General features: G+C 38.4%; 1 protein-coding gene across 6 annotated transcripts in view; it reads left to right on the top strand.

Moving 5' to 3' along the window:
- Nucleotides 1-27061, top strand: part of LOC135224627 (chromodomain-helicase-DNA-binding protein 7-like) — a 271651-nt gene that overhangs the window by 105135 nt on the left and 139455 nt on the right. For all 6 annotated transcript variants that reach the window (XM_064263825.1, XM_064263824.1, XM_064263819.1 and 3 more), the window contains 4 exons: nucleotides 14537-14736; nucleotides 16234-16407; nucleotides 22665-22843; nucleotides 23056-23244. In XM_064263825.1, coding sequence (XP_064119895.1) covers nucleotides 14537-14736; nucleotides 16234-16407; nucleotides 22665-22843; nucleotides 23056-23244 — 742 coding nt within the window. The remainder of the gene's footprint in view (nucleotides 1-14536; nucleotides 14737-16233; nucleotides 16408-22664; nucleotides 22844-23055; nucleotides 23245-27061) is intronic.

The following is a 27061-nucleotide window of genomic DNA, read 5'->3' as shown; positions in this document are numbered from 1 at the left end:
CCCTTTGCTCAAAGACCGTAGCCTGGGACACTGGGCGACGTGTGCGTCAGACAAGACTGGGCATTACTTACTACGCACCCCTCCCTAAGCCCTGCCCTCTCTCTCTTCACTAACTATGCTAATATCGTGGATATTATGATATTCTGAACTCATATTAAAGCAAATTCTTCTTCTGTATGTTAACAAGGTGTTTTGCTTGTCTTTCCTCTTTGGAATGAAATTCTTGCCAATACAAAGATAAACTGATATAAAAGCAAGCTAATTTCAGAGGTGAAACTCAAACGTGTACAATCTTCCATGTTTCCTCTCGCACTGAATGTTGGTAAGCCTACAACCTTCCCTTTTGTGAATCATGGAATCTCTACAGATGCCATTGCTCACAATTCTTTGACAATAATTATCAAAATTTACGATAACAGAAGAAATATTGTATTTTCTTGTATGGATCAATATTTTTGGCTTATTAAGTTATTTTTACTAAGTACCCTGTAACTACGAAAGTAAGAGGAATTTTGACGAAATATTTCTTATACGCATTCTCCATTGCCATACGAAGCTCCATGAATTTTTTCATGACTGCATTTTTCGCCCTTATACCCCCATATGAGGGCCTGAGAACCAGCGAGTCGTATATACCACTTTTTAAAAAATAAGTAAATTGGCCTCAAAGTTTATCATTCATTACTCTGCTTCTAAGAAAGATATCGATTTAAACTTAGTTTCATATGAAAGCTATACTCTTTATAAGTTTTTTGTGAAAATTTGAAAAAAATTGTTGGGTGCGCTTGCGCGCTAGCATTCAAAATGTCTGCCAAACTCCCATTTTTTTTTAATATTTGAGTCATAACAAGCACTTAAACCATAATTGAATGTGTTAAACGATAATAAAGTGTTATCATATTGTTGTAATAATGATGATGATATTAATAAGAGTAATAGTAATAATACTGGGTAATAATAATGATTAATGAATACTATTAATAATAATATTGATAAGTAATAATAGTGTGCTGAAAAGACGATACATTTTTGTGATAAGAAACCGAGTATTGCTAATGATAATAATAATAGTAATAATAATAACAATGGGAATAATAATAATAATAATGATAATGATGATAATAATAGTAATAATAATAATGATGATAGTACAATAATATTAGTACTAATAATGACACTGATGATGATGATATCCTTTCATCATCATAATACATCGATACTTATAATCAATCACAAGAAAATACTATAATAGAATAGTAATACTATTGTCATAATAATATGATGATAATAATAATAATAATAATAATGATAATAATAATAATGATAGAAATAATATTATGATGGTTGTAATAATGATGTTGACGATGATAACCTTGAATCACCATGATGTTTAACATCGATAATACACAATAATAATATTATCGTAATAATTTTTTTTACTACTACTACTACTACTACTAGGGCCCCCATCCTTTTAATAGAAGCTGCAATGTGAAGGGGACTTAACTCGATCAGATTGCAGTCTGTTAGCTCCAAACATCGCTACCAGCTGTGACCCTCATCCACTACTACTACTACTACTACTAGTACTACGACTATTATTACTGCCAGAGGAAGACATAATGTACTCAAATAAAGAGTAATTTAGACAAAATAAAGCACAACACAACGGATAATCGTAATCTCCCGCTATGATCACCTGAAGTGGAGATGTAAACATTGGCGGCGGGAGATTGTAAGCTGCGCGGTGATTGGTCGATGCTTACACGCGCCTTATGGGGAAAAACGCTCATTGGCCTAGAATTCGCTACCCGCGAAGTGACGCGCGCTCTCATTGGCTTAATCAGCGCTAGTGATATGCGTCGATCTGGTCCTCATGAAGCGTCGAGCGGCTGCCAGCACCGCTCGAAGTCATGTTCTTTCCTGTAGCTAAAATCGATAATTCCGACTGTCCCAGTAGGAATTTCGACCGTATGTAAATGGTGGAATGGCCTAGAAATGCCTCACACAGAGAAAAGGTTGCCAAATCTACCAGTATGCATAACTCCAAATCCGTGGAAGTGGCATATCCGACTTTCTGGTTCTGGGGCCCTCATATATAGTTTAGTGTTTAAACTCTAGAAGCAAGCATTTATTAGTATTTTTAGAGATCGTGCCAAACACGCGAAACTTCCCCATGTGCGAGGGGGTCTGGAATCTATCCTCGCATAACTTTGGTTTTTTACTGTATAGTCATAAATAGGAAAAACAATAATTAGATTAAACACAAATATTGAATGAAGTAAACTTCATTTTTTATATAAGTAACTTACCAAGTAATCACCTAGCTAATGAGTGTGCTCGCACATCCTAAATTAAATTAAAAAATTTGCGGACAAGTGACTGTTGTAAAGGGTGGGTGACGGGCCCTGCCCTGCCCTGCCCTGCCCGTTGCAACAAGAGCTAGCAACTGACAGAAGCCAGTGGCATCATTCTAATTTATGCCATGCAATCAACAACACATCATTCTTGCATTCATGATTCACCGGTTTGCTAAAGCCGTGATTAACCCTCTTTAGTTCTCAACTGTAGCATTTTGGTCCGCTTTGCACGTTTAGCTATTTTCTTCTTACTAAATATTTATTAGTATTTTGGATTCTTTAGCGCTTCCACTCTTCGCTGCAAGACTAGATTAACCAAACTGTTATGATGCACATACCATGTGCAATAAATGTAGGGGGCAAGTATGTACAAGAGAGCTTACTTGCTTGGACTGCAAGAACTGGGATGAAAGTAGGTGGAAGTTACTTGAGTCACATCTGAATATACTGGAGAGAAATAGTATTAGAAAGGCGTCCCCTCGTGCCAAAAGTAGGGCCTCTGTTAGTAGAAGTTCTTTGCCTAGGCTTAAGATAAACTCTGGTCTTGCTCTTCCCTCTAAATCTCTCTCCCATCCTCAGTCTTCCTCCTATTCCTCCACACACTACTGTGCCTCAGCTCCCATGCTTCTGACCCCAATGCCAATGCCAGTCTTTGAGTCTAGATTAATTCCAAATTTAACAAGAAACTTAATCTAGTGGTTAGTTATTTGCCAGAAATTGGGGCGTCCCTTCGAGTCCTCATGGACAAATTTGGAAGTTTTTGTGGTGATAAAATGCATACTGATAAAGTGTCCTGTGATGTGTTAGTGGAGGAGGTGGTTTCCTGTCCCGTCAGCTCTACTAGACAAGGTCACTGTCCTGCACCCCTGCACCAGGGAGATGTACTGGAGGTCTAAAGGTGGCTGATGGGGTTTGCCTACGGATTGCTGTCCCCTTTGTCGATCCTGTTGCTAAATCCCAGGATTCGACCTGTCTCGTCACGAGGCTCCCACCTCTGAGAGTCCAGTTCCGGCTCCGCTCCCATCCCAGGCTCCTGTGCACCCACCACTGACAATACCACATGCCCAGCTCTTGTTTCTGCACTTCCTGCTCTCATTCCCCCATTGGGAGACAGACTTCACTCCGCTCTGGGGAGAAGTGGGAATCACAAAGGAGCTTAGCCATGGATCATCAGAGTATTAAAGTAGGGCTACTGCATCCCATTTATATGGGGAGGACCTCCTTTACTCTCCTCTCCCATCGCCTTGACAGCATACTAAGGAGGCTCAGAGAGGCACTTGGCTCTTTCAGAGGAAGTATCCTCACTTCTTCAGAAGGATCCCAGAGAAGAAATAGATAGTGTTCACTCCCAAGGCTTCTACAAACAACTTTTCGTAGTTCCCAAAGCATTCAGAGGCTGGAGATTGGTACTAGACATAAGTGCCCTCAATTGCTTTGTGAAAAATTCCAAGTTCAAGATGGAGATGAGCCAGTCAGTCATGGCTTCCATCCATCCAAGTGATTGGATGATCACTCTAGATATGCAAGATGCAAGGTTTCAGATCCCCATTCATGCAGGTTAGTCTTCCAGGGAAAAGCCTTTCATGTGGTCCCTATGCTTCGGCCTCTCCACAGCGCCTCAAGTATTTTCTCGAGTCCTCTCTCCTCTTGCTAAATGGTTCCATCTTGTAGGTTATCAGCAGCAACCTTTATCTAGAAGACTGGCTTCTTTGTTCCCTTGTGAATGGAAAGTGTATGAAGGACTTTCAAACAACACTAAAACTCCCTCAAGAATTAGGAATTCTTCTTAATCTCCAGAATTCCCAGTTGGTTCTGACACAGGAGATTCTTTATTTGGGGATGATTCTCAAGTCTCAGTCTTTTCAGTCTCCCAAAGAGTCGCAAACTGCATTCAGACTGTCTGCAAGTTCCTCTCTCTCACCATGTTCAACCTTTTAATGGATGAGCCTTTTAGGAATGCTGTCTTCAATTGAGGACTTGTTCTACTGGCAGATTGCACAAGAAGTCTCCAATTCTTCTTCAAAGCCAACTGGAACAGGAAGACTTGCCTGACTCAACTGTCTCAACTATCACTCTGGAGGTAAAGTCTCACCTCCATTGGTGGCTTCCAGACAGAAGATTTTTACAGGAGAGAGCCCTTCTTCCTCCCAACCCTAATCTGGACTAATACTCAGATCGCCCCGGGATCTTAGGAGATGCCCAGGGATCTAGGCTTGGGTGCCCTTCTAGGGAAACAAGGGATCTGGGACATGGTCTCCAGGGTCAAATCACATCAGTATCAAGGAATTGAAGGCCATTCATCTGGGCCGTCTTCATTTCTCTTGTTGGTTCACAACAAGACTGTTGTTGTGCATGCGGACAAACACCATGGCCTTGTCTTATATCAAGAAACCTGGGGACGCACATTCTTTTTCCCTCTGCCAGACTGGAAGTTCACTGACCTTTGGAGATTGTGAGGCAGATCCTACATAGAATTATTTGCCATGTCAAGAACAACCACCTTACTCTCTCCTGCCCTCCAGCCCCGGATCCTGTGGCTTGAGCCACGGACACCATGCTGTTAGACTGGTCGGGTTTGGATCTCTATTGCCTTTCCTCCCTTAGCTTGGACAGGGAAGACCTAAATAAGTTCGCATCTCATTCTGGCCCAAGAAGGAATGTTTCCTGTATCTTCTATAGGTCTTTTGGTGGACTTCCCAAGGCTACTTCCCCCCAAAGACCGTGGCTATTCAGACAACCACACTAGGAATACCACCAAGGGTTATCCACTCTTCTGAACATCGTAGACCCAGATTGCAGGTTTTTAAAGGTTACCGGGCCATGCTTTCCTCAGCTTTCAAACTGTGAAATTTGGATCTATCTGAAATTTGGCTCTATCTTCTAATCAAGAGCTTTATGACCTCATGAAGTCTTTTGATACATCCAAACAGAAGAAGTCTAAGTAACTTCATAAAAATTATTATATTTTATGATAAAATTAAATTTTTTATATACACTTACCAAGTGATTACTAAATCGGAGTCCTTTCCTCCCCTCTGATTTTTTATGGATGCTGCGGCAATAAATTAGAATGACACTGCTGCCTTCTGTCGCTTTCTAGCTCCCGTTGCAGTGGGCAGGGGCTGTCACCCTCACTTTGCAACAGTCTCTTGTCCACAAATTTTGTTAATTGGGATGCTGTGTGAGCATAACCATTAGCTAAGTAATTATTGGTAATATATATAAAATTTCCTCTCTCTCTCTCTCTCTCTCTCTTTCTCTCTCTCTCGCTCTCGGCTCTCTCTCTCTCTCTCTCTCTCTTCTCTCTCTCTCTCTCTCTCTCTCTCTCTCTCTCTGTGCTGTGCTGTGCTCTTATGTTTAATGTTTATAACTAAATTTCTTTTCTGCTTGCTACTATACTTCAGGTATACAAGAACTTATCCTACATTTTGTAAATCAATTTATTTATTATTTTTTTTAGAAGTGTCATCATAAGGTTTCAATATTGATGAAATATAATATTTATTGTACTACGTAATGTGACTTTCCTGTGTTTCCCATACAGTCACATCCGGAACTGATATGAGTTAGGGTCCACACCCCCTCGCGCAACGTGAATTTTTGCATTACTTTGATACCGGTTTCTAGAAATACTAATAGATGCGTACTTTTTGAGTTTATAAATACTAAATATGACCAATCATGCTCCTTAAGTATTGAGCCAACTTTTTAATGAAATTAAGGTTACTGTAATTTCATTTAACAGTTAGCTTAATATATTAACCTTAAAAAAAGAGCAATACATGGTTGGTAAAGGATTGGTGTGCATGAGGATTACATATATATATAATATATATATCCCATATATATATATATATATATATATATATATATATATATCTGATGATCTATTTTTAGAAGGCTTTTTCAGCCTTGTTTTTAAGAACTTTATTCTTTCTTTCTCATTGTTTTGAAATTCATTTTCATGACCAAAGGGCTTTATATTTGAACTAATACAACTCTTAGTTATGCTCTGTTTTAGAATGGCACATTTACAGTTTTGGTTAGGTAAAATTAGATCAATGTAAAATTATCTACATGCTAACTGAGAGAGAGAGAGAGAGAGAGAGAGAGAGAGAGAGCTTGGGAACGCTGCAGTTTAACAAAGCTTAACATGTGTAGCTGTAATTATAGTTTACAAAACTAAATAAAACTTATTTATTAGAAAAAACTTAAGGTGGTAAAAATTTGAGTCTCGTAAGCGAGGCCCACAAGGGATTGTAAATATTCATTTTCAACTTCTCATGAAAGGTATAGAAAATGTTTTAGAATTTTTTTTCACCATGTGCATTTGCACATCTCCTCTTTCAATTTATCTGCTTTTTTGCGTAAAGGTGGCCGACCTCAAAGTTTACCTGGCCTTAGGAACTGCCTATCAATATATTTACCCATCCAGTAAGGGTTAAATGGCCAGCTCGATCTAAGCAAGAACAGGATGGTCACCTCGAGCCGCCAGTCACTGACAGTACTATTGATAGTCCAAGGGATAGCCATAGCCTATCAAATCTCCCAACCACCAACATCTTTACTCCCGGATCAAGTAAACTGTGCTTAACATAAACATTTTATATTAACCCTTAAACGCCGAAGGGGTATATTAAAAATCGTCTTCCGTGTGCCGGGGGGGTCTCGGAATGAGCGCGGAAGCGGAAAAAATATTTTTTTTTAAAAATCACAGCGCACTTAGTTTTCAAGATTAAGAGTTCATTTTTTGGCTCCTTTTTTTTTTTTCTCATTGCCTGAAGTCTAGTATGTAACCATCAGAAATGAAAAAAATTATCATTATCATATATAAATAATGTGATATGAGATAGCGCGAAAACAAAATTTCATATATAATTGTATTCAAATCGCGCTATGCGCAAAACGGTTAAAGTTAACGAGTTAATTTTTTTTTTTTTAATGTACACTAAATTGCAATAATTTTGGTATATAACACATTGTAAAACAATAAAAGCAACAACACAGAAAAAATATTATCACAAAATGATGCATGAATTCGTAATGCGCGGACGTAAACAAATATTTTTTTCAAAAATTCACCATAAATCTAAATATTGTCCTAGAGACTTCCAAAATGAAGGCAAATGATTGAATATTACTATACTGTAAGAGTATTAGCTTACAATTGCAGTTTTCGACCATATCTGAAGAGTTAAAGTTGACCGAATGTCGAGTTTTTTTATATATGCATGCAATTATTTTGGAAATTAGAAAAGCTACAACCTTCAACTATTTTTTGTTTTTTTCATATATAAAACTCTATTATGAAATGTCTAATATGAAACACAGCAAATATTCCGAGAATGCGATGTATGCATTTCGGAGATTTGCGGCGGAGAATCCGCGCGCGTAGGGAAGGAAAGTTTTTTTTTTTTTTTTTTTTTTTTTGTTTTTTTTTTTTTTTTTTTTTTTTTTTTTTTTTTTTTTTTTTTTTTTTTTTTTTTTTTTTTTAAAATTCACCATCATCTAAATATGGTGCTAGAGACTTCAAATTTGTTTCAAGATGAAGATAAATGACTGAATATTACTAGTCTGTAAGAGTTTTAGCTTACCAGTTGCGTTTTCGACCATTTCGGTAGTCAAAGTTGACCAAACGTAGTTTTTTTCTATTTATCGTGATATGCAAATATTTCAAAAATTAGAAAAAGCTACAACCTTCAATTATTTTTGTTGTATTCTACATGAAATTGCGCACATTTTCATATATAAAACTTAATGTAACGGCTAATTTAAAATGGTGCAAACATTACCACAATCGCACGTATGATTTTTTCGGAAGTTACGGCGTGGACGTAACGAAAATGTTATTTTTTTTCATAAATTCACCATAAATCGAAATATTGTGCTAGAGACTTCCAATTTGTTGCAAAATGAAGGTAAATGATTGAATATTACTAGAATATAAGAGTTATATCTTAGTTGTGTTTTTCGACCATTTCGGTAGTCAAAGTTGACCGAAGGTTGAAAATTTGTCACTTATCTTTATTTATATGAAAATATTTCAAAACTGATAAAAGCTACAAACCATGGGTTGTTTTTAGTTGTATTGTGCATGAAATTGACACATTTCATACAATAAAAACTTTTTTCCTATATAAAACTTTATGTAACGGCTAATTAAAATGGTGCAAACATTACCACAATCGCACGTATGATTTTTTTCGGAAGAGTTACCGCGCGGACGTAAGGAAAAAGTTTTTTCATAAATTCACCATAAATCGAAATATTGTGGTAGAGACTTCCAATTTGTTGCAAAATGAAGGTAAATGATTGAATATTACTAAAATACAAAAGTTTTAGCTTACAATTGCATTTTTTTACCATTTGGTTGAGTCAAAGTTGACCGAAGGTTTGAAAATTTGGCACATCTATTTATATGAAAATTCTCAAAACTGATAAAAGCACAATCATGAGAATTTTTGTTTGTTTGTATTCGACCATACAAATGCACACATTTTCATACATAATACTCTTTGTAACTACTAATTTAAAAATGGGTGGGCAAAAAATTATGTCAGTGACAAAATCATTTCCGAGATGTGTCACGGAGGACTTTTTAGTGCGGCAAGAAAGAAATTCGCAATTGCGCCCCTGCCGTAACGATTGTAAACGAAACAACACCTTGATCCGTGAACTCCTAGCATCCCCTAAGGCGCGTGATTCAAGAGTTTTCGGCTGGTAGGCCTATAAGTATTTTTCCGCGAATTTAAAAAAAAACTTTTGTATGTCGACGTAAAATATGTCCACTCGGCGTTTAAGGGTTAATGAAACTAGGCACCTTGTAATTAATCTTCTTCCTAGCTTAAACCCATTTTTATATGGGGTCGCCATTACGAATGAGTCGTCTCCATCGATTTCTGTCTGTGCCTCGTTCTCATTTATACCTTTCAATTCCATATCTTCCCGTACACAATCACGCCATCTCTTTCTTGGTCTTCCCTTATTCTTCTACCCGCACTTCCATTTCCATCATATGTCTTCCAACATGACGTTCCGCCTTGCGTAATGAGGTGTCCATACCATCGAAGCCTTCCTTCCTGTATTTTCTTCGATATTTCAGCTACCTTTGTTGATCCTCTTATATACTCGTTTCTAATCCTATCTTCCCTTGTTACTCCCAACATCCATCTCAACATTCTCATTTCTGCTACATCCATCTTCTTCTCCTCTGTTTTCCTCATACTTGCCGTTTCTGTTCCATATAACATTGCTGGTCTGACCACCGTCCTATGGAACTTTCCTTTCAATTTTCAGAGGGACCTTCTTGTCACAGAGTACCCCTGATGCAGACCTCCAGTTATTCCATCCTGCCTGAATTCGGTGTCTCACCTCTTGGTCCATGCTTCCACTATCCTCCAATACGGACCCTAAGTACTTGAACTTCTGTACTTACTTTATTTCTTCCCCACCCAAAATCTTATGCTACTTCCACCGTCCTCAGTAATACTAGAACACACATATTCGGTTTTGATCTGCTTATTCTCATTCTCTCTCCTCAAGTGCTGCTCTCCACCTCTCCAACTCCCCTCCAACTCCTCCTTCCCTCTGAACACAAAACACAATGTCATCGGTCGTTAATAATATGCACCATGGCACTGCTTCTCTAACATCCCTGGTCATTACATCCATCACGATGTTGAAGATGAATGGGCTAAGTGCTGACCCCTGGTGTAATCCAACTCCTATCTCAAATCCATCCGTCTCACCAACACTACTCCTCACTCTAGTATACACATTCCTGTACATCTCCTGAATAATTCTGACATACTTTTCCGGCACCATCTTCTCCCTCAAACATCTCCATATTTCTTGCCTTGGCACTCGTCATAGGCCTTTTCAAGTCTATGAATACCAGATGCAGGTCTCGTTTTTCTCTGAATTTCTCCATTAGCTGCCTTATGCAAAATATTCCATCCGTTGTGCCGCTTCCTCATAAATCCTAACTGTTCCTTCCCTATTCTAACTTCCTCTCTCAGCCTGCTATCTATGATTCTTTCCAAAATCTTCAACGTGTGAGAACATTAGTTTTATACCTCTATAATTACTGCATTCCTGGACATCACCTTTACCTTTAAATATAGGTATCAATATGCTTTCCCACCATTCTTCTGGTATCTTTTCCTGTTCGAATATTTCCTTTTTTACCATCAGATCATCAAGATGTCTACCCCTTCTCTCCTAAGGCTTTCAAACTTCGACTGGGATTAAGTCAGGTCCTGTTGCCTTCCATTTCTCATTCTTTTAAGGCTCGTATCACTTCATCCCTAGATATCCCCATTACCATTCCCATGTTTTACTTGTCCATCCTCTCTTACAAGTCTTTCATTTTCTTCATTTAGCAGTTGTTCGAAATACTCTTTCCATCTTTCAGGATGTCTTCTTCCTTTTTTACGACCGTACCATTCCTACCTTTCATTTGCTTAATATGGGTGATGGCCTTTGTTCTTTTATTTCTTACTTTTGACAGTTTGAGCATCTTACTCAACCTTCCTTGGTTTCCAGTTCATTATAAACCTCTTCATATGCCCTTGCCTTAGCTTGAGCTACCACCCTTTTTACTTCTTTGTTTCTTTCTCTTAATCTTTCTCTGTCCTCCTGCAGCTGTGACTTTTCAAATCTCTTCTTTGCCTCCCGTTTTACCTTTCAACCACTTCCCCCACCTCTTCTTCCCACCACCCAGCTCTCCTTTTCCTCCCATACTATTCCAGATGTTTCCCTAGTATCTCCTTTCCATGTCTTCTAATCACTGATGCATTATGCCTCCACCATTCTCCACATCTTCAATTCCCAGATCAACCTCTCCCAGCACTCTTCTCCTGAACTCTCTCTTCTTATCATTATCCCTCCCTAACAATTTATACCACTTGATTTTCTTTACCCCATTCGTTTTCGTTTTCTTTTCTCTTTTCATCTTTAAATCCATACAAAGGAGCCTATGTTGGGGGGCCACATGGTCACCTGGGATAACTTTACAATTCCTAACTTCCACCAGCCTTGATCTATTGTAAAGGAGGTAATCTATTTGTGTGCATCTACCGCCACTCCTGTATGTTATCAAGTGCTCCCTCTTCTTTTTGAAGAATGTGTTCACTATTGCCATATCAAAGGACACGGCAAAAGTCTACTATACTCTCTCCTTCTGGGTTTTCTCTCCCCAATCCCATGTCTCCATGCACACGTTCAATTACATCCTTTTCATTTCCGACATGTCCATTAAAGTCTGCCCCCACTACAGTCTCTCCTGCTCTTCCAGTTCTTGCGTTACCTCACTCATTTCGTTCCAAAAAAACGGCTCTTTTCTTCCTCTGTGCAGCCCACTTGTGGGGCATAAGTGCTAATGATGTTCATTGTTTTCCCTCCATAACATATCTTCACTCTCATAATGCGGTCATTCTTTCTACTCACTTCCGTCACTGCATTCTTCATTTCCCCCGACAACACTACTCCAACGCCATTCCTACCATGCTCATTTGCTCCACTATAGATTAACTTGTAGCCATCCCCTAGTTCTTTAGCTTTATTACCCTTCCATCGAGTTTCCTGCACACACAAAATATTCACTCTCTTTATCCTCATTAACTCTGCCAACTCTCTTCCTCTTCCTGTCATAGACCCAATATTGAACTGGCCTATTCTGATCACATTTAGAGCTCGCTTCTTTAGCTGCACCCGCTCATGATGCAGTAGCCCTCGCCTTGTCACAGAGTTAGGGCGATGGTACTAATTTATTTTTTTCTTCTAAATGATAAGTAGCTTAATTAACCTGCACTGAAAAAATACATTGATCACTGCAGAAATTGGAATATGGGCAATAATGAAATGGCTTGAAAAGCCATTCCTGCTAAAAAGCGCCTGAGTGGCGTGGTTGGTTTGGTGTTTGCTTTTCACCTCGGTGGTCGCGGGTTCGATTCTCGGCCATTCCATTGAGGAGTGAGGGATGTGTATTTCTGGTGATAGAAATTCACTCCCAATGTGGTTTGGATGTTGCGTAAAGCCGTTGGTCCCGTAGCTGAATAACCACTGGTTCCATGGAACGTAAAAACACCATACAAACAAACATTCCTGCTAAACCATCCCCATAAATTTTAAAGCTTTTGAAGCATTAAACACCTTATGGTGTGGTTATAAGAACTGTGATTATTATTTCCAAAAAGCACACAAAAAATATAGGAAAACCATTAACCCTCTCGTGATCTGATGACGTGTAGCGCGTCAATAAATTTTTTTTCCTAAGTGCACAGATGACGTGCAGGGTGTATCATATGTAAGTTATTTTTGTGAAAAATGAACGGAAAAAAACACATCAATCATAGAAAACGTAGATGACGCATGCGGTCGACAGATGATGAATCTCAAAGAAAATGCAAACCCAACGCAGCCAGCTTGCTTAGCTACTATACAAAACGTCAACACAAGTAGGTCGGAAAATCTGAAAATTGCACCCCGTAAAAAATTAGCATTTTTTAATAGATTACAGCTCATTAGAAAACGCATATATAGCAAAATTATTGCTTCCATGTGAAAGATTAAACATTTCTACACAATGTAGGTAGAGAACAAGCTCCCCAATCCTAATTATTATATTTTTCATGATTATTTCCCAAAAAATATTAAGATTTTTCTTTAAAATTTCATGTTCATCACATTGTTTTTATTATTTCTAAGCCTTGTAAAGATGTTCTGATTGCTTTAGGAAATAATTCAAATCATTTGCTCACATAACACTAACCAGAAGCATATGTCAGTTATAGTTCAGATGTACTGAATTTAACCAAAAAACTTTTCCAGGTACGTGTTCCTTTCGGCCCGGGGAAAAAGTTGTGTACTTTACACCCTTATATTTTTGGCCTGTGCACAAGAGGGTTTAGAACAATCAAAATTTACTTGTTTCTTTAGAAAACAAAGTGCTACAGCAAATGACAGATCTGGGCTAAAGCCATAAACAAGGGATTAATCTCGAGGGTGTGATTTAAAAGAATAAATACATCTGGCAGAACTGTATTCTTTTCCCAGCTCCACCCTAGCGATTGTAGAATCTTGAACTGACTATAAATGCTTTGATCTCCAAGAAAATGTAAAAAGACTTGTGTTTATTCAGTATTATTCGTAGAATAAGTGCTAAAGATTAGAAGGAAATAGCCTTCAGTCATTAGGTGGAAAGTCATTTACATTATAATAGGGCCATATGTCATTGGCTATCCCCATAAATGCAAATTTAGGTAATACATAAGTCAAGAGAGAAAACATTTCTATTCATTTGATGACTATATTGTAAATTTCAAGGCATATTTCTTATAGTTTGACAAAGTTGATAGTGTAAAAATCTGCTTTCTGTCATAGTTTCATAGGTATGTATTATGAAATATAAGTTTAAAACTTTTTTTCAAAAATAAATGCCTTCAATCTCAAATGAAACTTTTACAGCTTCTATAACAAGTGTGGAAAATTAGTTTTTGTGTGCAACTTTTTTTTTTTCCCCCACGATATTGTTGAAAACTTTCAGTTTTTTCATTTTTTAATTTCTTTTTTTTCAACTGCAAAATTTGTGAACTTACAAGGTCAAATATCATTCTCTCCGCCTGTGTTTTTCTGGTATTAGCTGTAAGGTAGAATGAAGCCCTTTCTGGATAATGGGGCCTTCTGGTGTTGGCATGCCCTTTAGACAATGAGTGGAACCATTAGACAATGTTACAAGCAGAATAAATATAGCCTAGTGTCTTACCGAAAATTAAAATTACCCCTGAACCATGATGTGTACTGTATACACGAAGATAATAAACAAATGACTAAAAAGGTTAGAATGGAGTGATAGGGATTCTGCAATGAGAACTCGGTGTGAATAATGCTGCACCGTTTGGTTTGGAAGAGGTAATGCATCCTGGCATCTTGAGATGAATGTGGTGATAAATGTGGTAGCACATTGTTGAGTGCCAATTAATTTTTTCTCTCAAAATAAATTGGGTACTGAATTCAACAAGTTCCGAAGTGTATAATTACCAAGGTGTCACTGTATAAAATTGAACCAGAATTTTAATTTTCAAGGATTTTACAGATTCACAGGTTTAAAGTTATTTGTCATAACTGATGGTATTGTACATGAATAGTTTGTTTAAGATCTTATGTTATTCCCTCAGGAGAAGAAGAAAAGCCAAAGCAGAAAGGACCACCAAAGAAAATTGATGTTGATGAGTTTTATGTGAAGTATAGATCATTTTCATATCTACACTGTGAATGGAGAACAGAAGAGGAACTTTTAAAAGGAGATAAACGTATTAGTGGGAAAATCAAGAGATTTAAGCAGAAGAGAGCAAATAGCCTAAATGTGATGGACTTTGTGAGTATTTTTTTTTCAATCTGTTACATTTGTTCGTTACTTCTGTATACTGCTGTCCTCCAAGGCACATACTGCTTATCAGAAAAGTATTAATGATACAAAAATTATAACTTATTGTAGTACTAGCAAATAAACTGTGCAAAAATAATTAGGAGAAATAATTATAAGTTAATATTTTGCAAAATTGCAAGGTAAACGGAGCTAAATACATACACAGACCTTTGAAAGAGCATAAGGTATATTATTTGAACATTATAATACTTGACAAATATGATGCTCGACAAAATCCTATTTCCCAAAGCATAGCACATTGCCATAATTATAAATCTTGACTATACCCTACAAAGATCCAAGGAATACTAAGTTACAGAAAAGTTTCAGTAACCAGCTGCTCACTAGTTATTGGTAGTATATCCAAAGTTGCAATTTCCTATATCTAACCCAGTTTAGCCCTACATTAGAAGTCCATCCTAGATTCATTGATAGATGTCAGTAATAAAAAATGGAGAGAATTAGAATGCAGACAGGTAGCTCTGGCTGTGTTTTGTGTTAAAGATGTTGCTTATCAGTTACCATTCAGAATAAAGGGACATACCAGCCAGGTTTGGATAAAAATGTTATAGTGATACGATCATAGTATTTGCATCAGAAATAAATGTCATTTATATATAAATTTTCTTGATCTAAAATCCATTCGTTGTGACTATTTATTAATAAGGCACAAAGCTCATGTAAATGGTTATTGCTTTAAAAATACTTTATTATTGACTTCATTTTTTTTTGTTTTTTTTTTTTTTTTTTTTCTTTTTTTTTTTTTTTTTTTTTTTTTATTATTATTATTATTATTATTATTATTATTATTATTATTATAAAACTGTGTCCCTGGAAAAAACTGCCATTATTTGATTCGTCCAGATATTAACACGTGTAATAGTTTGAAGTTATACAAGTCAAGTTTTGAGACACCAGAATATGAAGTTAGAGCAGTCTGAGTGTTGGCTGGTGCTTTACCCTGTTTCTAGGATAAAGCCTTCAAAGCTACCAGCTTACTTTAGTGACTTTACGGTTTGATCAATTGAAAAGGTGCTTATAGTCAATTTTGATTTTATTTTTCAATAAAAAAACTTAATACAAATATATTTTATAATATATTTTGTTGACCAAATACAAACTATACTTCAATTTGTGTGAGTAATCTTGAAAAATTTAATACAAATATATTTTATAATATATTTTGTTGACCAAATACAAACTATACTTCAATTTGTGTGAGTAGTCTTGAAAAATTTCCCATATGAGTGAGCTTGAAAAATTTTCTGCACATGTGTAACGCCTCATAATCATGCTATCGTTTTCCTAATTATAATTAGAATATTTGTAATCAAATAAGTACAGTGCTGACAGAATTTTTCCTATTTATGCTGTATTTGAATTTTAAGGGAGTTTTTGGCTATAAAATGCCACATAATTTACCTATTTTCTAACACTTTGCGACAGTTAGAAGAAGAAGCCTTTAATCCTGACTACACAGAGGTAGACCGTATTCTGGACTTGTCTGAGACAACAGATCCCACAACGGAAAAAGAAATTAAGCACTACCTAGTTAAGTGGAAGGCGTTGCCTTATGAAGATTCCACATGGGAATTGGAAGACGATGTGGATCCTCTAAAAGTAAGTTACATAAATATGATAATTGTTGTTTTTAGTCTTCTTGAGAATGTATAGCCTTTTATGTTTCTTAGATATGTAGAATGTATACAGTGGTCCCCCCGTATTCGCGGGGGATGCGTTCCAGACCCCCCGTGAATAGTTGAAACCTCCTATTTTGTTAGTTAAAATTCAAGAAAACCCCACTAAAAATTTGTGTACCTGGTTTTTTAAATAGCTTTATCACAAAATGTCCATTTTATGATGAAATTGATGAACAAAAAACTGGAATTCGTGGATATTTGGGGGAATGTTCCTGAGAGAAATCTGCGAATGCCTGAGTCTGCGAATCTGGTCATGTTTGCTTCACAAAAGAGTACTCAAGTATAAATGCACAATGAGATTTTTGTAGGGAGGTATTTTTGTGTAGCAAGTAGTTTTGTGTGGTTAAAAGCAAAAACTGTCCTTTATGCAGTACAACCCAACTTCTATACTTTGTGAAAAAATTTTATAATGAGGTTATCAATTCTAGCTGCTAATTTTGTTAAGATGCTTGCACTTGCATTCCAAAAGCAATGCATTTTAGAGATATTTTGTGGAAAGATCTTGATTATGGTGTTAATTGATGGCAGTGTCACTTGTAAAAAAATAAAATAAAGGTTGATAGAGAAATAAATTGTGTAAATAATGGGCCTTTCTATGCATAAGTTTTAAGTTCGTATACTAATCTTTACTCTCGATTTGGTTTGAAACTGTTACTGTTTTCCTTGTAGGAGTATATCGGTGGAAATTTTAGAATTGGTCACTTCCTGTATAAGTATAAGGTTTTTTTTTTTTTGCTCATATTTATGGGCACAGTTTGGTTGTAAGTTTTGTAGTGGTTATTGTAATTCTTAAGAATTCTGCCACTCATCTTGCCCATTCACCAGCTTTCTGCTAACCAGTACTGCCAGTTCTGCCTTGTGACTGGACATTTATGTACCTGATCTACCTATGACAGACTTCTTGCACAGCTTTTGGGTAACAACTTTAGTTTCACTATCTGGAATTGCCCAAGATTCTCAAAAGCTTGGTTATTCCCTCATTGGTGTGTATGTTTTATGACAGGCTGGATGGTTTTTTTCATGTACTTTCTTACCATTATTGCATGTCTTGCTGTTGGTATTTTTTGGCAGGGCCTCCTGCTTATTATTTGTGCTTATATCACTGATTTCTGAGTGATGACATATGGTTGTAGTCTGACTGTTCATGCTCTACCTGCTGGTACTACATTACCTTTGCTTATTGCTTCCAGTGATGCAATGTTGCTGTAGTACTAGCCATTCTCAGATCTGCTCTTGCATTCAAGCTAGCATTTTAGCTGTGTTTACTGATCTTACACCAAGGGAACTCATTTGCTTTATAGCCATGCTGCAGTTTAGATCATTCCTCCTGCCACTTGTACCTACTGCTGTAAATGGCGGGAGTAACTTTAGTAAGATATTTCCTTTGCTGTTTAGCTTACCTGCAGATCAATAGGGTTTCCCAGCTCCACTAATTGCCTGACGTCACCCAGGATTTTGCTGAGCATTCCATTGGGACATGTCAGTTCCCATATTGGCATTTACCTTAACAAGCTGGTGAGGCCCTGGTGTTACGCTACAGGTAACAGTGTGGTATTCGCTGGGAAGGATTTGCGCTCCAATAAGGGCAATCTAGAGGGACAGGACCTGAGCCTGTCTACACCCTGGTACTGCTTGTAAGTCATGCAAAAGACCGTGGTGTGGCCACGCCAGTGTCTACCCAAGCAGAGGGTTAAGTCTGCCAATGAGTCTTGCTCCCACCTCGCATCAGGGGTCTGTACCTTGGGCAAGTGCAACCAACTTAGGACTGTTGTGGATCTAATGAGATTGTTGGGTATGAATATCCTTTTTTTCTTCTTCAAAAGCTATAGGTATCCTAAGAGTTGTTCTACCAATTAACATAGGTCAATTATGTCTTATGATTTTCACAGTCTTTGTTTAAAGTCATATTATGCCATAAAGTTGAACTCCATGTGTGTGGTCTTGTCCCTGCCCTTTGTGCCTAAGGAAGGTTTTCACCACCAAAAAATTTGTAGCACCCCGGGGTGGGGAGACTTTGACCAGTTAAAAAAAAATGGAAAGAGGAACATATATGCAAATGCTCATGGTGTAATTTTTTCTTCTCCCTACCTTCCACAAGAAGTGGAAAAAGACTATTTACAACCCATTGTGGGACCCCTTTTACAAGACTCATAAATTTTACCTAGTGATAAATTTTTTTCCAATAAATAATTTTTATTTTGTAAAATTATTAATTACAAAATTGATGGCACGCAATATTGAAGCTTACCATGAGTGAATCCGTCCACCACCCAAAACATGTTATTGCTACTCATATGAATGTATCTGTCCATTAAGAGTTAGGAAGCCTCTCATCTTCTTTGCTCTGTTAAAGTTGTTTGTTACCTTATGAAAGGTTGCATCCTGTATCAGTGGTAATCTGATACCCATACCCATGAAAACTTTCTTATCTGACTTCTTTTATTACATTCTCATCCTCTGGCTTCAGTCATCCTGCAGAAGACTAACTCTTATAAATCATGAACTGGGTCTCGAAACCTTCCACCTGTTTGGAATAAGATTTTTCATCCATCATTAGCTGCAAGACTGAAGGTATTCTCAGTTTCCATACCAACCAAGAATATCCTCACTGATTTTAAAATGCAGATGGTGGGGAGAGGAGCTTTTAGAGGCAAATTTTGCTCAATGAAACTTACTAACACAGCTCTTTAGATCATAGAGGCCTGTTTAATTGTATCAATGTTAGCACAAGAGGCTCCTCACTGTTCCTATCTAGTGTAAGATATTTCTAGGAGAACTACAATATCATTTACTCTGACGGAGATGATGTTGCATGAATTCCTGGGCCGTACTAACTATAAAGGATGGCTTTCTTTTGGTAGACCAAATTGTCAAATGTGGCACCCAATGGGACGCGGATGGTACACTTTCTAGGTAGAGCCGTGATCCTTCAAGTTAGGAGTTGTGTCCTTCCCCTGGCAATCTTCAATGCAGCCAGAAAGAATCTCCTTGTCATCTTTCTACCCTAAGGCCCTGAAGGAGTGTGACCTCTTTGATCCAGACTGTTTCTGGAGAACAATTTCTCAACCTTACAAGATCTTTAATGACCATACTTAGTGCACCAGCCTTCAGACCACTTTCTACACCAGCCAAGAACAATTGCCCACCCTCATATGTTCTTTTTGAGCAAACCAAGGCAGCCCAGGATGCTGTGTATCTTTTTGAGAAGACAATATTCCTACATGCATCCAGAAAGCTTCAGTTGTCCTTTCTGTAGGGAAAGTAGTGATGGTCTCCAAACAAGTCTCCACCTCATGGGGGAAAGAGATGATAAAACAAGTCATCTGTCAAGGTTGGCTTTATCTCAAGAAGTGTTTGAGGGTCTTGTAAGAATACAGGCATAAGTGAGTAGTGGATGTGATTTTTGTTGTTTACTGACCCCTTTTTAGAGAAAAGGCACTCTGACCAACACCTCGGCACCGAGAGGAGCAAACGGCAGATGTAAAACCTTGACCTCGCTCCTTAGATGCTGAAGGGAAAATCATGCACCACCTATATAGGAAAGAAGACAGCACTCTTTTTGAGTCATAAGGTACTTATATGGCTGCTGAGAAACTGAAGAGAAAGACTAGTCTCCAATAGTCATGCACTGCCTTAAACACATTGCCTGATGTGCAGAAAAAAAAAAAAAGAAGTCTTCACACAAAGGCATTCTTTGAATGGTGGTATAAGTTTGGGTAAGTACAATAGTAGCATAATAAAAAATCATAGTAATAAATATATAGCCAAACAGCTTTAGGTACATGTTACTGTGAGCAGGACAAAAACAATAGGTATAATTTAAAAGGAGTGTGTATAAGAATATCTTGTAGTTGAGAAGGCATTAATAAAGATCATATTCTGTCCCAAAGGTTACCATCAGCACCATGGGAATAGTAAAATTAAAACCTTAGAATGCATCAATTCTCATAATCAAAGACATGATACCATAGAAGAATATTCACTGAAAATTCATCCAGTCTGTAGATCATTATCATTGACTTGTAAAGAACATAAAGCTAAAAATGCTCTAAAGCTGAGTATTTGAAACAGTGAAAATCTAGGATAAAGGCAGAGTTATTCTATACAAGCCAAGAAAGTGCAGAAGGAATTGCAGGGCCTCTGAATATCAAAAGACAAATAGCACATACTCAGAGGGATGCACCGACTGGATGATGGGATGCCACTGACTGAAGCAAACCCTAAGTCCAGTAAGGTGGGAAAAGAGTATACATGTGAACAGAAGAAAGCATATAAAAAAGATATTGATATAAAGTACAAAAACAGGGCATAGCTTATTGTAGGCTTGTGGTGCACTGCATGTCTTGTGTGTTTGGGGCTATACTCAAGAATGACAGATGTCACAGATGGACAGTGGACTGCCTGGCTGGAAATACATAGTAGAACTATTCTTGTTTTAACTTGTCAATACAGTGGTACCTCGACATACGAAAGGCTCAACTTACAAAAAACTCGAGATACGAAAGCAGATACGAAGATTTTTTTGGCTCTACATACGAAAATAGTTCAAGTTACGAAAGGTTGTTGCTTTAAAGCCCCGAGATTCGCCTGGACCACCGAGAACAATTGTAAAACTTGCGCGCCGCCAACTAAGTAAACTCGCTACCATCCTCCTGCCCTCCCATTGGTTCCTGATGCTAGTCACCCCATAAGATCCTGCTCTTCTATTGGTCAGCATCTACCCCTTGTGCTCTGTATTCTATTGGTAAAAGGATGCTGTAAATTGAAAAACTTATTCATGCAATACATTTAATAAAAAAAAAATTAGGTAGAATAAAGAATAGAAATGAATGTTTATTATACTGTTTGGTAGTTTCAGTAGTTGACGAGAGATAATGAAAATTTATGGCTTACTGTCTGCTAGGAAAAGTGATTGCTTGGCGATCATTCGGTACTCGTAAGTGCTGAATTTAAACAGAAGTTTGGAAGCTTTTTTTTCTTTAATTTTGTTTGATTGTTTATTATAGTTAATGGTTACTTAATAATTATTTGAAATGAGTACATGCAATACATTTAATAACACAAATTGTGAATTAGATATCATAAAATATAAAAAATAAATCTGACTGCTATCATCGAAGCCAACAAATACATATTTTCTAGAATTCTTCTGTTTTGATATTAAGTGTATGTTTCATTATAGCTGTCTGTAACTCGGTATCTCCATTAGGTAAAGGTAGAATAAAGAATAGAAATGAATGGTTATTATACTATTTGGTTGTTTCATTAGTTGAAAAGAGATAATGAAAATTTTGGCTTACTGTGTGCTAGGAAAAGTGATTGCTTGGCGATCATTCGGTACTCGTAAGTGCTGGATGTAAACCAACGGTTGGAAAGTTTTTTTCGTTTATTTGTTTGTGTATTATAGTTAATGATTAATTAATAATTATTTGAAATGAGTACATACTGATTATTTATACATTTTATTGGCATATTCTAAGCTTTTAGCTTCTCCGGTTTAGATGTCAGAATCATAGACTAGGCTACAGTAGCAGCTGCCAACATAGGCTAGGGTTATTGCTAAGGGACATATGCTAAAGTCCTAATATATGCCATAAAAATGGGGCTGAACATTACATGCAGTTGAATATTACTCTAAGTACGTATGTACAGTTTTTTGCCTTTTTGGAGTCATATTTCTTACGTCTGATCGGCATCGTAACCCTAGAACGTGTTGTAATCCTGGAAATATAATTTACTTGGGTATTTTTGTAGGGCTTGGAATGGATTAGGCATTTTACATGGAAAATGCGGTTCAAGATACAAAAAACTCATGAGAAGGCCGCCTCGGAACGGATTAATTTCATATCTCGAGGTACCACTGTATAGTCAGATTTATTTAATTTGGGATTAGGCTAATTGATGGGTTTTTCTATAAGAACTGTATTATTAATAATATTGCTGTCAGCAAACTATTTGTTATAAAATTAAGGCTCTTAACCACCTGTAAGTGAGGATCAAGGAGATGCTTGCAATGGTTTAGTCAATGAGAGTGGACTGAATTTTTTTATGACAAATGTGAACTAATGTAAATGATGGGTAGTATGAATCAAATTATTTTTTTTCAAAATTTACTATTTTGACTATGATAGTTGTTAATTGGTGTGTATTATATGCAGTTATTTTTCTTTTAACTAGATTGAGGCCTTCCTGAATTACAAGGATCCACCACCAAAAAATGAATGGAAACCAAAGAAGAGGCCGAAACCATCTGAATGGAAAAAATTAGAAGTCTCTCCAATTTATAAAAATAACAATTCATTAAGAGAATACCAGTTGGAAGGCTTGAATTGGTTGAATTTTTCCTATTATAATTCGTAAGTTTCTCTTGTGACTGAAATTTATATATTAAAAATATTTTTCTATTTCCTGAAGGAAACTGGAATTAAATGGTACAAAAAAAATTTAAGTATATACTGTGATTAATTTGTTTGGGTGGACTACCTCTATTGATATTGGATCAAATAACACATTTTATATTTTCTAAATATGCTAGAATATCTTTACATTGTTTCCCTCTTTATTTCAGGCGTAATTGTATCCTTGCTGATGAAATGGGTCTTGGCAAGACCATCCAATCGCTGTCATTTGTGGATGCATGTCATAAATTTGGCATTCGTGGACCGTACCTGATTATTGCACCCTTATCCACTATTCCCAATTGGCAGCGAGAGTTTGAAAATTGGACAGACCTGAACATCATTGTTTACCATGGATCGTAAGATTTTGTTCCTTTCACGCCTACAGTGCCTTGTGCAGCTCACTGTAGAGGGTACTAAAGTTTCTTCATAGCCCCCATTATATAGCCCTCAGTTACATTATATTTTTCCTTTTACTACTCATCTACTCCCTATAGCCATCTGTAACCTACCAAGTTTTCCAACCTCATGAACTTTGCCTAGCTACAAATTACACCTCTCATTTTCAGAAAAATTTTCCTTCAAAGCCACTATGAATGGAGAACAATGTCACAGCACTGTCCAATAGTGTAATTTAAATGTTTGTGAAGTTTCCTGTCTAAAATGATTTTTGATTTTCAAGGAATTGCTCTAAATTAAAATATTTTTTGACACAGCAACCATGTAAGTTTGGTAAAATAGGTTTGTTCATACACGAAACAAACCTTCGGTCTTAACATTAGGATTTACTAGCGCCAAGCTGGAAAAACCGGTAGAATTAAAATTACACTTGTGAGATCCAGGGACTAATGGCATCTATACCAGGTCACGGGGCATGTATACCCAGAATGCCCACGGCTACCTGTGACCCATCAGTTATTTTCCTACCGCCTTTAAGATAAGACGTGTTACTGTCTATCTCATTTAAAGCCGTTTTTTTCAGTTTGCCCGTTCTTTATCCATTTTCATTTTTTTTATTTTTCATTTTCTTCTTTTCTCCAAGTGTGATCAGTGTGGTAAGGAGTGTATACGTGGTATGATGGAGAATTTTGCCTCAACATCGGGATCGTCTACCGCTTCGAAGAGGAGACAAAGGAAATGCCCAGGAGTCAGTGGCTTCCCTTGTTCTAGGTTCCTAACCTCGGTGTCGACGGATCCTCATCCAACGTGTAGTAGGTGCAGGGAAAACGTTATGTACGATTACTAATCCGTGTTCTGTTTGTCGCGGTTGGTCGGTGGAACAGTGGAAGAAGTTTCTATGGGAAAAGCCAATACAAAAGAAAGGGGTGACGCCATCTTTGGATGACCAAATCTTACCGGCTTCTTTTGTATCGGTAATAAACCAGGCTGCTCCATATGTTTCTCCACCTGCTTTGAATTGTCTCATACCCTTCGGTTTCTCCTAGCGGTTCTGTATCGGAAACGTCAGGAGGGGCCTTGGGTAATTTTATGAATAATTTGCACTCTCCTTTGTTCCCAGCAAGTAGAGGGGGAGATCCGCCATCTTTGTTCCAGGCTCCTGCTACGCAAGCGCATAGGTTAGATGGTACGTGGTCAGCGCTGGGCCTACCAGGCGTACCAACCTTGGATGGTCTGCTTGCGCATTATATGACGTCACGGTTCCAGCAGGGTTCGGCAGCGCTGAATGTTCCTCATCCCCGGGCTTACAATTTATGGGAATTAATGCCGCTGCTTCTCCATCCCACTCAGTATTTACAGCGATGCAGAACGTGGGAGGTAATTTGGCAGCAAACGTGCGGTTACCAGCAGAAACCTCTCAGTCTCTCCCTACGAGAGGGATGACGTCACAACATACGTCACACTCTGAGATGGCAGGCGTGATGACGTCACAGACCGATTCTCGGCCTTTTTCGCTGCACCCAGACGCTAATACGCCTTCTGATCCGTCAATGCAAACTGTAATGCAGAAGTTACAGGATATAGAGGAGAGAATGAATAAGAGAGACAAAAAGAAAAAGTGTGATTCGCCTTCTTCGTCTTCTTCCTCTAGTTCGGCGTCATCGCTAAGTCCGATAACGTCACGGCGAGCGCCAGTCAAGCGTTGGAGGAGGATTCGGGAGTTCCTAGCGGATCCTCGGGCCAAGAGGAGAAGAATCAATTCTTCCTCTTCTTCGGACGGAGACTGTCATTTCCAAGTCAGCAAGAAGGTCGGAAAATCAGTGGCTATTAAGCACAAGGTTGCCAGACGAAGCCGTTTACAAGAGTCCGAACAAGCGAGAGAGGTGACGGCCGGCGAGCTAGCGGCCGAGGCGGAGTTGCCAGTTCGGATCGCAAAAACTGCGATACCTCTGGTAAAATCGACGTTGGCGGCGAAAGGTGCAGCAGAGGATGGAATGCAGGTCCCAGTTTCGCCCGTAAGGCCGTTCAAAATACGTACGAAGGACGATAAAGCTCCTATTAAAAGTACGAAAAATAGAGAGTTGGCAACCTCGGCGGATACGTTCGTGGAAGGCAGTGTCCGTCTGGATAGAAGGCCGAGGCCGGGCTCGCCGACGCTCGAAAATGATGCCAATGCTAATAAAGACGAACTTACCTCTGTCTCAAGGGAGCCTTCATCTTGGAGATCTAGACGAGATTCTCGCTCTAGATCCGTGAGCAGAGAGAGAGTGAGACGTTCTCGTTCCCCTGCTGACTATCTGGGATCGAGCCAACAGCGGCCAGCAAAGATCAAAGAGGCCGCCGGGCGTAGGGCAGGCGGCCGTGGAATTCCGGCCGTCTGTCAGAAGATAGAGGCGAGACAACATCTCTCGTGACGGAGAGTGGTACACTAGAGCGGAGGAAGGAGAAAACCAAGAGTTTCTGGCCTCGTATGCAGAGGTTATTGATTTGATTCGTCAATTCAATAGCCTTTCGGAGAAGACAGAAACACCGGCCAGTATGCTTCCTCCTGGAATTGACATGGCGTTTGGACTAAAAGAGGGGATACCAGGTGTCGTATGAATTGCCTTGTTCGAGTCATGCGGAATCGGTCTTGCAACACGTGAACGCAAAGATTGCAGGGAGGGATAATTCCTTAAGATCTAATAGATCATTTAAATTTATTCCCCCTCCAATGATAAAGCAAAGGAAATATTATACGACACCGAGGTCCATTTGCTGTCTAGGACAAATGAACCCTAATGTTGTAAGGTTAAGGCCTGGATTAACCTTGGATCAGGTTAAAATGGAGTGCCCTTACGATGACGTACCAAGAGGCTGCCACGTTAGAAGCAACAGCTTCTTCTGTCTTTCAGGCTGCGTCCTGGTTAGACCTTTGGTCAACAGCAGTGGCGAAAATTGCATCCTCGGAAGCAACAAGGAAAGTAGTAGATGAACCATTGTTCATTAGATTACTACAGTCAGGGTCCAAGGCGATTGCGTACCTGACAAACGTAAGTGCCAATGTTTGGGCAAATATCCTGCTAATGAGGAGAGATGCAGCATTGGCTAGACTAAGCCGCAATATAGATTTGGATTCCCTGTTAGCAATGAGGAATGGGGATATCTTGGAATCGCAACTACTGTTGCCAGAGGTCATACTGGAAGAAGCGATAGATAGAAGAAGGATGGACACTAACGATAGGTTGGTGCAACAGGCAGTTAGGAAAACCTCTAACAGTCAAACTATTCCTTTGGAGGGAAGACAACAGCAGATGTCTCGAAAGAAACCAGTGAGACATAGCATCCCTAATAGTCACAAGACCCTCTTCCCCAAAGAGGATAACTCATCGGCCCTTTCACAATAGAAACAACAGAGGAAGGGGCAATAGGGGAAGGGGGAGAGGCTCAAGAAGATAGGATGGGCGCCTCCCATCACTCGGCCACACCAGTGGGGGGTTGCCTGGCAAATCACTGGAAGGTGTGGCAGGAACTAGGGGCAGAGCAGTGGGTGGTGGATGTTCTCAGGATCGTATTTTGATTCCGGTTCGAGATAACCCCGCCCCTGACAGATCAACCATTACCCCACGTCACTTATGCCCACAAATCTCAGAAGGCCACTATTCGCAGGACGAAGTGAAGAAGATGATGGAAAAAGGAGCTGTGCAACAAGTATGCAGTCCGACAAAAGGCTTCTACAGCAGGATTTTCCTGGTACCCAAAGCCAACGGGGAGTGGAGGACAGTAATAGACCTGTCA

Source organism: Macrobrachium nipponense, chromosome 12 (assembly GCF_015104395.2).
Source record: "Macrobrachium nipponense isolate FS-2020 chromosome 12, ASM1510439v2, whole genome shotgun sequence".
NCBI classification, from domain to species: Eukaryota; Metazoa; Arthropoda; class Malacostraca; order Decapoda; family Palaemonidae; genus Macrobrachium; species Macrobrachium nipponense.
Note: the sequence above shows the minus strand (reverse complement) of the source record. Positions and strands in the feature narration are given on the sequence as shown.